General features: G+C 41.4%; 1 protein-coding gene and 1 long non-coding RNA gene across 2 annotated transcripts; both read right to left on the bottom strand.

Annotated features, from left to right (window-relative positions):
* Positions 1-1393: 1393 nt before the first annotated feature.
* On the bottom strand, positions 1394-3006 carry LOC133507433 (uncharacterized). The gene is made up of 4 exons (XR_009796812.1): positions 2902-3006; positions 2780-2806; positions 2336-2358; positions 1394-1678 (listed from the first exon to the last, which is right to left on the bottom strand). It is a non-coding gene; the product is annotated as an uncharacterized LOC133507433 (long non-coding RNA).
* Positions 3007-4030: 1024 nt separating this feature from the next.
* On the bottom strand, positions 4031-12652 carry LOC133507978 (proliferation-associated protein 2G4). The gene is made up of 13 exons (XM_061833621.1): positions 12407-12652; positions 10988-11116; positions 10779-10884; positions 8420-8489; positions 8243-8335; positions 8109-8172; positions 7903-7981; positions 7260-7338; positions 6635-6768; positions 6455-6549; positions 6249-6376; positions 5132-5185; positions 4031-5034 (listed from the first exon to the last, which is right to left on the bottom strand). Exons 1-13 carry the CDS (start codon positions 12486-12488, stop codon positions 4972-4974), a joined length of 1176 nt encoding a protein of 391 aa, XP_061689605.1. The 5' UTR covers positions 12489-12652; the 3' UTR covers positions 4031-4971.
* Positions 12653-14490: the final 1838 nt, after the last annotated feature.

Here is a 14490-nt window from a genome sequence, read left to right as displayed (position 1 = left end):
GAAATGTAAAGTGATCACATTTTCAACAGTTAAGTTCTACAATTAAGTGTCTAAAATTCACAGTCTGTGCCAATAGGCAGAACACCCAGCCAATCGCAGTTACGCTTTCCTAGTCACGTGACGTGACATCCTAAGAAAGCGTAACTGGATTGGATGGCTGTTCGGTTCTGACCTGAAGTAACCCTGCCTGGTGGCACAGACGGGGAATTTCAGACGGCGAATTGTAGCCAGTTGAATTACCATTGAAAAGTCAGACTGAAATACAACTATAGAAAATGTGATCACTTTACATTTCAAATTCAAATCCTGTTTTCTGTGGCATTTGAAGTTCAAATCCTATTTCACTTTATATATCAAATTCATATCCTACTTCACTTGACATTTTAAATTCAAATCACGGTAGCACAAATCTACTTCCATACTCTACCACATAGATAAAACATCACTTGCGTAAATGAATCTTGCTAAAAAAAAAAAACAACAACAAAAAAAAACAATTCAATGTGATTTAGGCCAACGTGGGCTTGGTAAAATAAAGAAAAAAAGTAGTCTAAATCTCAGCTTGGTGTTACAAATGACATAGCAATAAATGATATTGGAAAAACATGATTTCCTGTAGAAACAAAAAATAGTTTCATTTGCTTTTTTTTTTTTACACTGACATCTTCAGACGCAACGCATCCCTTCAGGTACTTTTTGGAAAATCTGGTCAATTAGATTACATATTCAAAATATATTCCAGTATGTGGGCTTTCTATTGAAATTCAGATTTGATGACACTAAGGATGTTAAAATTTACATTTAAAACATGACCTGGAAGCTGCAACAGCAACTCTCAATGTGAGGTTATCATTTAGTTCCGTGATTACCAAACAGTACACCAGGTTACATTGGTGTGCCGTGAGCGCTCTTCAGGTGTGCCATAAGAAGTTACCCAATTTTATGCAATTGCTAAAAAAAATGTATCTTTATTAATCTATTTATGCCTGCGAGGCATGACAGAACAAAAAAAAAAAATCTATTAAATGGCAGGAAGTACATACAGCAATTAATCGATACATTTTTGGTGACATTTACTTTTGTTGGTGTGCCGTGGCATATTTTTTTATCGTAAAATATGTACCTTGACTCGGAAATCACGGATTTGGTGAATATCCTCAGGTAACTTTCAGCTAAGCATCTTGTGCATGGCTTTTCATTGTTCAAATGCACAACAGCTCTTATGAGTTATTTAGCAGACATAACCAGTAAATTACACAGTAAGTTATTGCCTTTGTAGGTTAATATTTCATCCCAATTCTGTTGTGTTTAGACTTCCACATTTGACATGGCAAAAGTTGATTGCTCCAACTCAATCGTATTCTCGAATCACCCTAATCAAACAATGACATCATAAAGTTTGGAACAGTGTTCATTTATTGTTCAATACACCACATGACAGTTGCCAGATCAACAAGACGTTTCATGGTCCATGAACCAAAAAAGGCTGCAGCAGCTCCGCCCGGTGCCATCTTGGAGACGTTCACAGGAAGTCGGACGAGGCGCACGGCCGTCAGAGGCCGAGTTGGAGGTGGCCCAGTGCATCCGATTCAGCCCTACAAGAAAGTCCGACAAGGTTGCGGCTGGCCCGATGATTTACTTTGACCTCTGCCTCATCTTTCTCCTTTTACGCTTCAGCCTAAAAAAAAAAAAAAAAGAAAAAAAAGGAGTTTTAGAACAGTTAAGTTTAATTGAAAACAGCAGAAGTGCATAATAGTTGGAACTTTAGAAGCACAAGCTCACAACAAAAGTTGCTCAAATTTTACCAACATTCATGCCAAATCTTAGGAACTGCAAATTATTTTTCATGTTTTTTCAATAAACCATGAAAATTTCCATCCCTTTATCAAATAGTACTTTTCTAGAATAGAAACTGGCTTATCAGAAAATGGGCAAACATGCTTAAGCAATGTTATCAAAAATTTTTTGATAAGTCGAGTTTAATGTTAAGGACTACAGAAATCCAAAAATATTTACTGTTAGGAGGCTGAAGTTCTGTGAATTTAGACAAATTTAGGTTGAAAAGAATCTCATTGGTTAGGTTTCCAATTAGCCCATCTTGTGTCTTTATCGTTAATTTATCCGATCGGTCTTATGGTGGTGGTGACGTCAGTGGGAACCGGCAGCACGGAAACTAATTATCCAAAAATCTTTAAAACGAGGACGTCTTTACAACACATCCAACTTTCTCTAGGCATTTGACTTTGACTCAAGATTAACCTTTGGCCTAAAAAAAAATAGCACAATAAAAGCCTTATTGCCATACAAGAGAAACGAAAATACGTGTTGATCTTACCTGCGCATGCGCTTCTTCCTCCACTGCAAGAACAAGAAACCGTTAAATGTAAACCAACACGTGCATTACATGTGCTGCATGCAGCCTATTAGCGAGCAGTTCGAGTCCCAGCGCGAGTTAAATTAAACCACATTCATCACAATTACCTTTAACAACAAGTGACATAAATCTACAATGGAAGTCAACCACTCACTGACTGTCCATTACGAGCGCGCGTGCAAGCGGGCCCTGCTAGTAGCATTAGCATACAAGATCCTGCGCTCAGTAGAGTTAACTTAGCTGTTAATTCACGAGCCACAGACGACGTAAATAAAGTGCAAAAGATTTGAGCGGAAAAACTTTAACATTTAACAAATCCCAAATCCAAAACAATTCCACTTTTGCGGGAATCGCTTCTTGCTTGTTTGTGGCCGTCAGTGAGGGCGACAAACAAAACGATCTTACCTTAGCTCTCATCGTGTGGAGAAGAGTCTGTCAAAGGAGAAATAAAACGTTAGTTGTGGTGGATGATGGCTAACCCTCGAGGATTCGATTGGATTGCGATGGGAACAAACAAACTTCTTTACCTCGCAACGAAAAGGGCAATGGAAAGAGGATGTGACGACACAGGAGGGCTGTATTTATAACAACTGTGACGTCATTTTCAAGCGCCGGTAGACGCGGGTACGTTCAGAAATTGATGACGCTCTCACTCCGCCCAGAAAGTGCAGTGTTCAAAGAGCCAAAGAATGAATTTACGAACGAACCAGCATGGTGGCCAAACGTCAGCTGGTCCAACAAATTGAATGTGTCAGTTCTCCCCAGTAAACGAATGTGGCAATCTGAATAACCGAACGTTGCGGAAATGTAGAGAGCGCGCTTGGAGTCTTTTCCAAACATACCCCAAGAATGTTGCCTTTGTTATGACGGTAGTTGTAGTTTCATAGGTTTACGCCAGTGTTTCGAAGACGTTTTAGGTCTAGTTACACGTACCGCCACCCAAAAATGCTTTGCATCCCCAAGTACCAGCATAATGGTCAACTTGAAATTGCAGTATGATAGGAGTGCTCATAAATCAATGTAACACAATTTAACTGTACTGCATTGGGTTAAAAAAAAAAAAAAACAAGCCAGCGTAACATGTATTGTTTGAACAGTCATATCGCTTTTTTTTTTCCACGTACCACGTTTTGAGAATCACGTTATTGCTCATAAAACAAAAGAAATTTTACATCATGTACATTGATGCAGTACAATTATCAATGGGGGTGATGGAATCATTGCCAAAGTACAGGAATATTTAAAGGGTACATATTTTGCCAAATCCAACTTCTAGTATTTTGGGATCTTATGTTGCCTCTACTGTGCCTCAGTAAAGTGAAATCAATTTTCTGTACTGCCTATCCTCACTAGGATCACAGGAGTGCTTGAGCCCATCCCTGCGACCTTCAGGCAAGAGCTGCAGTACATACTCTGTGAATATTACAGCGCCTTGCAATAGTTGCCTGAACACTGAGACCTAATACACGACTGTTTCAATGTTCGTATCTGGAGTGCTCAGTATTTTTTTCAAGTGGTACTTCAGAGGTTTGAGGAAAAACTGTATTATACTTGGAAAATCTGGTACACTATACAGTTATGCAACCATTCACAAAAATTACACTTGGGTGGAACAGAGACCAGGAGAAACACGCATCACAATAAAAAAATAGTAAATGTTGGGCATAAATGTGCCTTTATTGAAAACAAAGGAATATGAAAAACATTTATTGTAGTCTGTTGAAAAGTCATTTGCCCTCCGAACGAGCTACAATGCGGGATTGCGCATTTGGACAAACCGGAACCAACAACGTCTCCCCCGAGTCTTGAAACACTCTCTTCGGACGCACAAAACCTCCATAGCTTATCTCGTCCACAGTTAATGGCAGTAAATTTAGCATTTGTTCCCCAACACCTGTTTTCCCTTTAACTTCCCCTCGATGTGGGAAAATTCCTCTAAAAAAATATCTCTTGACCAAGACGACGCATGTTGTCTATGACATGCATACGTTTCGTTTCCACTCTACACGTGAAACTTATCCTAACTATGCCAGTTTTCATGAGTGACAAGCACCAAATACAACCCTTTACTGCACGTCCATCGAAGTGACGGCAGATGAACAACGGACTGGTATGACTGAAGAACTCGGTTCGTGAACTTGAACAAAACATGGCCGGAGACACGCAGTGAACTATATTTCAATTGGATATGTGCTTAAGGCAACAGCTCCAGTAATTATTTAATCACATTTGGACGTCAAAAACAAATTGTTAGTGCAGTTATATGCCAACGAAAGCCAGAGATGTTTTTGAGGATTCAGATGTAACCAGTATCGTAAAGTGGATTATTATTATTTTTTTGGTTTGTTTTTTTAAACAAGCACACTCACTCAACCTTTCTTTATGTCATTTTCTATAATGCAGTAAAGGGTTTGCCAACCATGAGTTCAAGAAAGAGAATGTCCCTTATGAAATATTTGCGTCCAGTTCTTGGTTTCGGACAAAATTTGGACAAATTGTGAAATCAGCTCTTGGGAGTGAGTGAGTGACTGGAGGACAGCGGGTTCGTTTTCTTGCTTCTCTTTGGGCTCTTCTTGCATGGGCGTGATTGCAGTTACTTATTCTGCTGCTTCTGTTTCCTCACTTGGCTGTCCTGCTGCGTTTTCTGCCGTCTTTGAGGCCTGAGGGACGTGACGGCAAAGAACGCCTCATTTATCCACTTTTAACAACAGTTTGACAAAGATGATCGGCAGATATTACGCTGAGGTTAGAGATTACCTTCTTTTTCTTTTTCTTCTGCGTTTTCCGACTTGCAGAGCTCTGTAACAAAGTCTAGAGAGGAGACAAGTGTTAGGTTTAATAATGATTAGGATAAAATAGTCAGGCAACAATGCTTGGGGGCGGGGGTGTGTGTGGAATCTGCCATTGAGGAGGCTGCCTTCGCCAGTTTTTGGTTCGACACAGTGCTTTCAAAAATGAGCGAATAATCAAGTGCACCAGAATGTCACTGTGTTAAGTAAACTGTATATCAATACTACTAATGGTATCCGTACTCTGTATCGGTATAACTGACTATTCAAGAGTAAATACTGGTACAGTAATAGTTTGGGAAAAAAATAAAATGAAATAATACAGTTGTTTCAATTATGCAATGCGTAATTTTCATTTTGTTCAGTTTGACAGGAGACAAACTGGGAATGGTAAACCGCTTCCTTTTTTTTTTTTTTCCCCCAATATTTCCATTGTGTCAAACAGCTGCCAGTTGAGTACGCCAAAAACCATTTCGTGCTAGTATCTTGAATTTCTGCTTAGAAGCAAAGAACTACAAAAAAACAAAACATTTGGCTGAGCAATGGCTCATATCTTCAAAAAGTTGGGTCCCTCAAAATTGAAGATACCGCTGTATTTTTTTTTAAATTGCCTAATGCTACATAACTACCGTAATTTACGGCCTATAAGCTGCGACTTTTTTCACACGCTTTCAAATGTGCGGTTTATGCGGTGATGCGGGTAATTTGTGCATTTTTTCTAACGGTCACAAGGGGGAACTCGAGCGGAAAAGGTCGGTGGAATATTTATGGCAAAGAAGTGACTTTTACCAGTCCGGCCCTGTTAGCACTGCGCTAGCATGTTACGGGCGTATCTCGGTGATTTTTACGAGTATTTTTTTTTTTTGACCCGGCGTTAGCGCGGCACTAGCGTTAAACTTTCTGTGTGCCGTATTTCTTTGTAACCATCTCGTGTTTCCATGTGGTTTTCAATATGGGCACTTGTGGCTTTTACACAGCTGCGGCCTATGTATGTACCAAATGGTATTACTGGGTGAGGCTTATAACCAGATCCATTCTGTCGGCCGGGAATTATGGTAAGTATGGCTCCGCTCAAGCACTCGTACCCTTAGCTCTGCGTCCTGTACTTCGTGCTCTGACTTGTAGAACTCTGGCTCAAAGGGCCCGTTGGTGATCCTGTGAGGCCCGTTGGCCATCAGCAGCACTGTGAACTTAAACTGGGCTACAAGCTCTCCTGAGACAACGAAGCAGAGCGACGAAAAGTTCAATCAACTGCCAAAGAGCCCAAAGCACATCCGAAGTGAATCCTTACCCTCTTTCTCGTGTAGGACGCTGAAGGGCTGAAGCAACTCATGTTTGGCACATTCCACAACTCCCAGCCGGGCTTTGGCCTCATCCTCGAACGCCCTGAGATAAACGGGACAGAGGCAGGTGGTACGAAGCCCTGTACAACACTTGGAATATTATATAATATGGAATAGTATTTCTTTACCTAAGAGTGAAGGGCATGGCATCAAAGCGCCGTTCGACCTCACTGAAGAAAGTACGGGAAGTCTTCATCTTCAGGCCGTACTGCTTACTGGGGTCCCGCTTATAAATGGTGGTTCTCAGACCTCCATCTCGAGCCTGACAGTCGATATGATCAACATTTTTTGTGGTCAGCGCACAACACTCGTGCGAATCTGACAGTTTCAGAGATGCCAACATAACTGTATTAACCGATTACCCGGAAGCCAGAATTCAAAACATGTTCTCTTGCCAAACGCAGTGCTTTCGTAAAGAATGCATCTCCCGTTGCTATGAATTGTGAATTAAGGATGACCTCATATTGGGCTCAACAGTCTCTTTGTTGCGCCGTCCTGCACAGGCAAGCATACTGTAGCCTTTGACTCCCGTCTTAACTGTATTACTTTGTGGGCTCGTGTGTGTACATTAACTCAAGATTCACAGTTAGCGCAAAGGTCTTTACAACCCAGGTGGTGGAAGAACTCACAAAGGCGCAAACAGTACATTATTTTTGAACCAAAAGGCTGTATTTGACATTCATGATGTGCCCCCTGTGCATTCTGAGAAATCTATCTAGAGGGTTGGCTTTCCTGCAATATTAGGGAACTGACCTTCCCTTCTCCTGTGCTGACCAAGACATCCACAGCGTAAACTTCGTGCACCTCAAATTCTGCCTTCTCATGATCCTTCCTGGCAAAACAGCAAAAGAGTCAAAAGGTGAGCGCACCAAACATTTGACTGATTCTCAACACACCCAATTTTTGTCAAATAAAGATTAAAAATGGGGTTCTCAAACATTTAGGGTCGAGGGACCCACTACAGTGAGTATTTTTTCTAACCACTACCTTATAATCATAATGCCAAGCAAGCATAATTAGTTACAATGATTACGCTTAAACGCCATAGGAATAATTCATTTGTTTAAATATCTCAAATTTAATGTCCATATTTACCCCACATAACCTGGTTTAGGTATTGCACCACTTGATGAAATTGACGTATTTACATCATGATCCATCTTCCATAAAGTAGAGATGAAAGTGGACTTTCGTGAAAATTCCTGAAAATACAAATGCGAGCACTAGGGGGCCGGGGACCCTTGCTTTAACCTGCCTTCTTGGTTTTTCAAATGCAAGAAGTGGTTGATGTCAACAACGAGATTCCCTTTTGTAAGCAGAAAATTCCACGATGGTTTGGGGCAGAACCAAGAACTTAAATGAAACTTGCTTGAAAACCAAGAGCGAAAAAAAGAACCTTTGTTGGTCTGTTGGGTTCTGAATGATGGTCTTCTCTCCATCGATGACATGCTGCTTTAGTTGATGAGACAGCATACCTTCAAAACACAAGATATCGTGCACATTAACAGTGAAATACAGAGTAATTTAAAATAATGAGATTTCCAAAAACACACTTCAGGACCAAGCTCAATGACAGAAAGCCGTACAGAGCGAGGTACTCACCCTCAATAGGGGAGCATTTAAATGACTGGGAGATCTTGCTCCACGCCTCCGTCACCTGGGTGTTCTGAATTTAAGCAAAATTAAATTAAATTAAACTAAAGCATCTCTACTTCTTGAAACTAATGCAAGCGTACCTGGTTACCAGGTTTGACGAGGCGAAGCGCGGCTTCGGCGCACAAATGGGCCGCCTTGATGACGTCAGCTTTGCGGCCCGTGATGGGGTTCTCCTGCGGTGAAGTCGAGAAGTTCAAGCTGCGTTCCACGAAAATGAGGTGGAATAAAACGATACGCTCAGCTTTTAAAGTCCTCACCTTCGAGGCCCCCACCACAAAGCTGTGGGCGACGTTGGCAATGAAGCCATCTACGTGAACGCCGAGGTCACTAGAAAAGCACAGAGAAATGATCCCCGTTAGTGAGATGACTTTCGTTTCGTTTGAGGTATCATACAGACACAATAGAAGTCATGCGCCTATATCACCGAAATCACATGACTGGGCACACTGCCGGGCAAGCAAAGCATGGTTCAATGCTAAGTCGGATGGAGACGACACGAAAATATGTCTTATAGCACGACGCCCAGAGTTTTGTCCGATACCGTTAAACATTTAGGTGATAATAAACGAAGGTACGTGGAAAAATTGGAGACAGTTGGCATAGGGGACCCATTATTTAATGCCGAAGTTGATGTTTTCGCCGATAAGAAATTGGACTGTGAATTCGCTTCCACTTGTCTTGGACAACTGGATCTACACATGTATCTGGTGAGTAAGTCGTCGAGATTTACACGGAAGTTTGAAAGCGTAGAAAAGTCTGGACGCTAGATCTGTTCTCAACGGGGAGACGGCTCGTGAATGCGGAAGCCTACTCTGCCACACGTTAACCTTTGCTGAAATCCATCGATCTTTTCAGCTAGTATTCAATACAAATACCAGCATTTAAATAAATGACCCCTGGTTTTACACAAACTCGCATTCATTAACTATGATTGGGAAAAAAAAAAAAAGAGGACAAGCTTGTCGGCTCCTCAGGAGCGTTTCCCAAGAAGTATTTATAATGCGAAGTTGGCTTAATTGAGAACAATGCTTTAAAAAAAAAAAAAAAAAAAAAAACGATGGAGTCGGCTCTTCCGTACACGAAGCGAGTTGCGCCCACACGTTGAACTTCGGTATATTTCTCCGTGACAGACTTTTTTTTTCTTTTTTCCTTTCTTAAATATGCATTGTTCTCAAATGAGTCCAATCCGTATTTAAAAAAAGAAAATAAACTGCTGGGAGAGACTTCAGCCCCCGCACCACGGATGCGTGTTGCGGCCAAACGTTAACCTACGTAAACCTCTGTGCGACCGACTGTTTATTTTATTTTTTTAAATATATATTGGACTCATTTAAGAACAATGCCTATTTAAAAAAAACAAAAAAACAGAAAGTCTGTCGGGGAGAGGTTAACCAAGTGTAACGTGTGGCCGCAACACGGTTCCGTGTACGTTGGAGACGACTCCCTGTCATTTTTTTTCTTTATTTAATGCATTGTTCTCAAATGAGCCAACTTGGCATTATAAATACTTTTCTTTCGGAATTTGAGATTGAGAAGAATAATTACTACCTGAAATTAAGTGATCGCGACATAGTCGCGTGTATTTGGTCGGGCACCATCCATCATGTTTAGTTGCTGAAATCCATCTTTTCTGTTCTTTTCAACTGGTATTCTATAGAATGACCTCTTTGAACAACTGTCTCGTCTGTAGTAACAACCAACAGCACAACAGGTCTCGGGTATTGTGTATATTCTGCTCTGGTTCAATCTCACCCACACTATCGAGCAGCTCTGTTTGACCGGGATTATGGCACCGTAAAAATGATAATGGTGAGGCCATTATTGTTTGACAGTTGTTGATTCCAGAAACTTGCCAAAGTGCATTGCAGCAATGTGACAGCCCTAAACCTTGTCAAACTATTAATTTAAAAAAAAAAAAAAAAAAATTCTTTCCAGTCAGCAATTTTGCCATGTTACTCCATTGTCAATTGGCAGTCAAGGGCAAGGAAATTGTATGCTGGCAGAATTAAATCAAATTTAATGAGGCCTATGTAGGCGCCAGTAACCGTATTTCCTCCTGTAGCAGCCAACAATAGCAAATGTCCATGCCTTATTTGGAAAAATATTAAAAAATCTATGTATTTGACCGATATTGTTGTACCAAGTGACTAATTCACGTCTATTGGAGTGGAAGCCACCATTTGAGTAAATGTGCCATTTTTTTGGACATCCCCAGCGTGAACTATCCTCATTTTGCATGTCAGTGAAGGTAAAACAGAATTAATATCGCTGACATGCCCGCTGGTGACTCACCTAAAGTGAGTTTACATCTCCCAGAGCCACATTAGAGCTCGAAAATATACAAGCACAAAAGACATTACAGAGGATAAACACAAGTGGCAAGACAACAAATAAGATTTCTCTTGCACCAACGATGAGAATTTTGCCAAAGGCGGGCCCCATTGAGGATAAAATTCATAGAAAAAGTCCAACCTTACTTGTCGTTTACCACTAAGGAAGACAGGACCACAAGAAGGAAAAAGCCACAGACCCCAACAAATATGCAGGACACAAATATGAAAGGGACAAAAATGTTCCAGGGGAAAAAGGGGAAGGTGTGAGGGGCAGACTGCCTACATTTTGACCAGATCTCCGTCTTTAAGTATGTAGTCGGGGTCACTCTTCAAGGGGGAGAAGTGGCAAACGCAGTTATTAACGGAGACGCTGGTAGGAAAGGCGATGCCTAGAAAAAGATAGAGAGAATGGCTATGTTTTCATTTGGAAATCCAGATCATCAAACAAGTGAATTTTGAATGGATAGGAGTTCATCTTAACGGTGTTCTTACCTTTCTTCATGTCCTTCTCCTTCTTGAAGACCTTCCCAGTTTCCGTCATTATGTAGGCATCGCCTTTCTCACATAGGCTGAGCACAGACACTTGGGGCTTGGACGCTTCCACAACCAGACGCAAAGCCTCTGAGGTGGGGGGGCGGGGGGGCGGGGGGGGGGTGGACAAATGAAGTAGGCAGCCATTAAAATCAGGACAATAAGATGCACTTGAATGAAAAGGTCAACTACTTCTAATTTAATTCAAGTGGGTTCTTTGTATAGTTTTAATGCATAATCCCTATACTGATTTTAAAATACTGTTTTGCTGCTCTTATGGGATCTCGTTACAATGTGCAGGTCTATCGATTGCAGTGGTTGATGACTGGATCCTCAAGACCACAACAGGACTTGACTCACATCTTCAAGTAGTTGCTAAGTCACGCCACGATCCAAGCTGCTTATCCTCACAGGGGTTGCGGGAAAGCCGGAGCCTATCCCAGCTAGCTTCGAGCAAAAGGCGGACTACACCCCGAACTGGTCGCTAGTCAGTCACAGGGCAGATATCGACACCATCGCTGAGCGGGAATCGATCGCACGCTGCCCACAGCAAAGGCAGGCGTGTGTACCGTGACACCATTATTTTGCTAAAAGTCAATAACATGTTCATCAAGTCATGTTTAGGCCTCTAGTGTTTTTAATAGTGTTATTACCAACCATTGCACCGCTGCCCATTAATGCGCCGTGAGAGATTAGCATATGTACTGTAGGAAATTATCTTATTTCACTGACTTGATCTGAAAATGATTTAAAACCATGTGTTATTAGTCGTCTGTCTATGTTAGCAACATACAATACAGTAATACAGTATAATGACAGAGAAACAAATAACATTCTCCCACCAAACAGCAAAGTAGTAGATCTTTTTTGACATTTCTGTTTGGGGGTGTTAGGAGATTTTTATAATGTAAGCCTAAACTCAATAAAAGTTGGAAAGCCATTGTTTTAATACACCAAATATACACATTATGGGTCTGTTCCATCCATAGCTATATTAATCCTAATTTGAGCGAGTGTAACACACTTAAACCACATAATTTTCATTTCCTACTTTTAAACTATCTTTATCCGGGTAAAGGTGAGAAGAATCAGAGTTCATGGCATAGTACAAGAGCATTACATTTGTTTGCCACATTAGTTCCCTGCACAAGCTAACTTTCCTTCAGCAACTAAATCGAACAATTTTCTTTACAACTCGGCCTCCAACAAGCGTCGTTTTCAATTTAAAAAAAAAAAAAAAATCTTAAATTGTCTTAGCAAGGGTGTGTGTCGCACCTGCTAGCCAGTTAGCATGCTAGCAGCTATCTCGAGTAGCATATGTGTGTCTCGCATGTCAACCACATGGCTGCACTTGCGCAGGCCAGCGCGAAGACCACTCACGGTTGGCGATGTCGCCGCCCATCTTGTACTTGGTAACCACTAGGTCCTCGGCAATGGTTTGCTCCTGCTCGTCGTCGGACATCTCGAAAGAGTAGGAGTTGCGAATCGAGGGTAAAAGTGACACAAATCCCCGCGGCTCCTCTCTGGACGGTGTCGGCCGGCCTCCTTCTCAGTCAGCCCGGTCGCTTGCCGCCACACCGGAGCGCGTCACCCGCCGAAAGCCCCTCCCACTTGAAACCTACGTTCTTACGTCACGTCTACTACCCCGAACACCCGCCAAAATGTGGGCGAGTTTCTCGAAACATAGACATATTAATGTACATAAACGCCTCCTGATACGATACGTCGTTGAATCCGCCATATTTGATGTGGCATTACCTCGATGCCATACCGGAGCAGTCCAGGAACGTGCGGTCAAGGGATGCCACGCCTCACCTGCATGTGGAAAGTTTAAAAAAAAAAACAAGAACTAAATACAATCACTTTCCATTGCAGTTTTCTGGTCTGTGCTTTACAGCAATTTATTTTTGGAAACCAATAACGGCCATGATTTCGTCAAATTACTGAATTCGCCTGTTTCTGCTTTTCAGAACCTTCATTTTTCACTTGCGCTACCGAGTGACTGGAGAGGGATGTTGCGTTCCAACTCCTACCAAACCTTTTAACAAGTACTTACCATTTTTTAAATACGCATTTAATACAAATTCTACTTTCGCTATCACTACACGAATCCCATTGTAATTGGGAAAATCTGCGATTTCACCCTTTGTGTATCTTTTTTTTTTTAATGGATGATTATAATCTGTTTCAGTCGAAATGAAAAGTACTCTGAGAGATCAAAAGCTTCTTATGATTTAGCATGCTAAAAAATAAAATAGATTTTACATCAACATTTTAGAAGAGGGAAGACTCAATATATAAAGATTTTTTTTTTCTTTCCCTTCAGGAACGCCATTTTAGTTCTGAATAGAGGAAGCTTTGTTTGACATAAGCTCTAAATGTCTACTACCCCACCGACAACTCTATACAGGACATTCAATCACATACGTCCTGAAGGCACGTTAAGATTCCCACGTAGTTCCTCGGAAGGACAGGCCCCGCTACAACATTACTGACTCCAGGAACCGCACGGCTCTCCATGGCAACACTGCTGTAAATTTCATTCAATAAAAAATGTTTCTCTCCTTGTAGCGATGTCATGCCCCTGAGAGCCAGAAACCCCATCGTGATCAGTAGGTTCATCAGTTCCGCACACAACACTGTGAAAGTGTCATTCGTAAAAAAAAACTCGAGGGCCGCACTAACAAAGTTTCAAATTAAGGTTGGGGCCGCAAAATATCATCTCGCGGGGTGCTCAAAGGCCCCCGGGCTGCCAATTTGAGACCCCTGCTGTAGAACAAGCTACTGCTTCCAGACAGGTAAACGAGTATGAGTGAAGTGTGGTGCCGTTAATATTTCTTACCAACTCTAAAACCCCAACCATAGGCCTAAACCTAACAAACGTTTTATTGCATACAAATGTGACGTTCGGGACAGTCATCCCGTTACATCTGTGGAGCCAGACTTTACCGTGGTGTAGGATGTTGGAGTGGGGAGTCACCAAAATCATGTGACTGGCTATATTGCCGGTCAAACACAGCGTTCTTCAATGCTGAGAGGAAACGAAAATCTGTCTTATAACACGACGCCCAGAGTTTTGTCCGAAACCGTTAAACATTTAGAAGGTGATATTAAACGAAGAAACGTGGAAAAATTAGAGACAGTTGGCATAGAGGACCCATATTTAATGTCGAAGTTGAAGTTTTCACTGATAAGAAATTGGACTGTTAATTTGTTTCCACTTGTCTTAGACAACTGGATCTACACATGCATCTGGTGACTAAATCATTGAGATTTACACAGAAAAGCTTGAAAGCGCAGAAAAGTCTGGACGCATACAAATACTTACTTGGAATAAATCCGACATAGTGACGGGTTGACGGCTCGTGAACGCGGAAGCGTATTCAGCTACAAGTCAACTTTTGCCAGAATCCATCGATCTTTTCAGCTAGTATTCAATACAAATGCCAATATTTAAATATATG

Source organism: Syngnathoides biaculeatus, chromosome 10 (genome assembly GCF_019802595.1).
Source record: "Syngnathoides biaculeatus isolate LvHL_M chromosome 10, ASM1980259v1, whole genome shotgun sequence".
Lineage (NCBI taxonomy): Eukaryota > Metazoa > Chordata > Actinopteri > Syngnathiformes > Syngnathidae > Syngnathoides > Syngnathoides biaculeatus.
The sequence above is the reverse complement of the archived record's forward strand: the minus strand, read 5'-3'. Positions and strand labels throughout refer to the sequence as shown.

Excerpts from the sequence above, each read along its gene's own strand:
- LOC133507978 (XM_061833621.1), bottom strand. The coding sequence starts at position 12,488 with ATGTCCGACGACGAGCAGGAGCAAACCATTGCCGAGGACCTAGTGGTT. Across the intron at positions 6,769-7,259 it reads TCAGCACAGGAGAAGGGAAG|GCTCGAGATGGAGGTCTGAG; the intron begins GTCAGTTCCCTA and ends ATCGACTGTCAG. Across the intron at positions 5,035-5,131 it reads AGAAGAAAAAGAAAAAGAAG|GCCTCAAAGACGGCAGAAAA; the intron begins GTAATCTCTAAC and ends CACGTCCCTCAG.